Raw genomic sequence first — 2,166 nt, forward strand, 5'->3', positions numbered from 1 at the left:
AATCTTTGGAGGGAGTTGAAAGTCCCTGTTGCCCAGCGACAGCCCCAAAACATCACTGCTCTAGAGGAGATCTGCATGGAGGAATGGGCCAAAATACCAGCAACAGTGTGTGAAAACCTTGTGAAGATTTACAGAAAACGTTTGACCTCTGTCATTGCCAACACAGGGTATATAACAAAGTATTGAGATGAACTTTTGTTATTGACCAAATACTTATTTTCCACCATAATTTGCAAATAAATTCTTTAAAAATCAGACAATGTGATTTTCTGGATTTTCTTTTTCTCATTTTGTCTCTCATAGTTGAGGTATACCTAGGATGAAAATGAAAGGCCTCTCATCTTTTTAAGTGGGAGAACTTGCACAATTGGTGGCTGACAAAATACTTTTTTGCCCCACTGTATGTTGTGCATTTTGGTGCTATTTACCATTATTTTGGAAAATTCTTAAAGTTTTTGGTAGAGCCAGATTCTACTTCATAGGGAATGGCACAGGAATGATAAAATTTGAATTTCCTAAATTCCTACATCATTTATTGTTATTATGGATATTTATTTCATAACATATATATTTGTATTATTATTATTATTATTATTATAATGAATTATTCTTTTAACATTGAATTATTTTACATTTTGGGGATCCAACCACTATTTATCTGAAAGTGTAGATCTTGTGCATTTAAATCTTTAAACAAACTTGAACATGAGTTATTATAAGCAGGTCTGATGATATGCTGATAAGAAAACAGTCTTACAGCGAGAAGGTCCCATCTCTCGTTGTATTTGTCTCTGACGTCTGGAGCTGCGATCAGCAGAGCGTTGAAGATGTGGACGTCAGCTGAAACACAAAGTTTCGTTTTGAGTCTTCTACTTCCAGAGAAAGACTTCCACAGGTTACCTGCAGGCTTTAGAGTCACTGGGACTACTAATGTTATCGTTTGTCATCGTCTCATGGTACGGTCAAGTAAAACACTTAACCTGACAGCAAGACACAATATCATAACCAACACAAACAAAAATTTCAAAAATACACGACTATAACACAGACCTTTAACTGCCTGTTGAAATAAAAATAGATGGTTAAATCAATACATTTAAAAAGGGTTGTAGAAGTTATTGAGCATGTATTTAAATTGCCTGCATACAGTACTTTGTATAAGCCAGAATTTTAAAGTAAAAAGGGAAAAATATACCAATTACCTACCATGTCCAACATTAACCCTTTTACACTTTGCAATATGGACAATACTTAGGGTGTATAACCTGTTATTATTAAAATACTAATCATTATTTATGCTAATAGAACATTATATATATTGTAATTGGAAAATGGTATTGTTGTTGGTATATATTGTAGTACAATGTGCCAATTTTTACTTGAAGTTCCCATGCTTATATCCATATTTTTATTTATTTGAAATGTACGACAGGGATAATTAGAGTACTCAGATTCTAATGAGGATTCAACCTGCAGTTTCTTTTAAATTGTGTTTGTATAGAAATAATAAGCCATTTTCTCTTCCTGTATTCCCACTCACCGGTCAGTCTGTTGTTGAGCAGGTCTGTGTAAATGCTGAAGGCCTTTGCGTGGGCTCCGTGCTGGAAAGAGACACACAAACATATTATATTTAATCTAGATGCAACCAAAATGGCCCCCCTGTTTCAGAACCCCCCCCTGCAGTGAGGGTCCGTACCTTGACCATGCCTCTGATCAGAGCCGAGTAGCAGCGTGTGTCTCTCTCTGGCAGCAGGTTGAAGATCCGTTCTGCGTTATTGTTCTCCTTCCAGCTGAACTTCATGAAGTCTGAGGCCCGGCGCGGCCTCCCCCGGCCCTGCCTCACCTCCTCCCCAGGCTCCTCCTGACACACAGAGGGAAATACACACACTGTAGATTTAATATCATGTCTGAAGTTGTCGGGAAAATACTCAATATACTCTTCCAATATCAGAATAACACATGATAACAAAGGTATCCCAACTGTAGCTGTGTACATGACAGGATGTATGATAACCTAGAAGAGCATCGGGACTGTTTTAGGCATATGATAGCTATGTGATTAACATGATGATTCAGCATGACAGGATGTATGATAACCTAGAAGAGCATCGGGACTGTTTTAGGCATATGATAGCTATGTGATTAACATGATGATTCAGCCTCTAT

At 37.2% G+C, this 2,166-nt stretch overlaps 1 protein-coding gene across 1 annotated transcript; it reads right to left on the reverse strand.

The window, feature by feature from the left end:
• Positions 1 to 699: 699 nt before the first annotated feature.
• On the reverse strand, positions 700 to 1,861 carry LOC104953014 (pentatricopeptide repeat domain-containing protein 3, mitochondrial-like; the record flags this gene model as incomplete). Its single annotated transcript, XM_010779933.1, has 3 exons — positions 700 to 840; positions 1,541 to 1,601; positions 1,697 to 1,861. Coding segments are annotated over 3 exons (367 nt in total), but the record flags the coding sequence as incomplete, so codon positions are not given.
• Positions 1,862 to 2,166: the final 305 nt, after the last annotated feature.

This window comes from Notothenia coriiceps, unplaced genomic scaffold (genome assembly GCF_000735185.1).
Source record: "Notothenia coriiceps isolate Sejong01 unplaced genomic scaffold, NC01 NC01_scaffold00020970, whole genome shotgun sequence".
Lineage (NCBI taxonomy): Eukaryota > Metazoa > Chordata > Actinopteri > Perciformes > Nototheniidae > Notothenia > Notothenia coriiceps.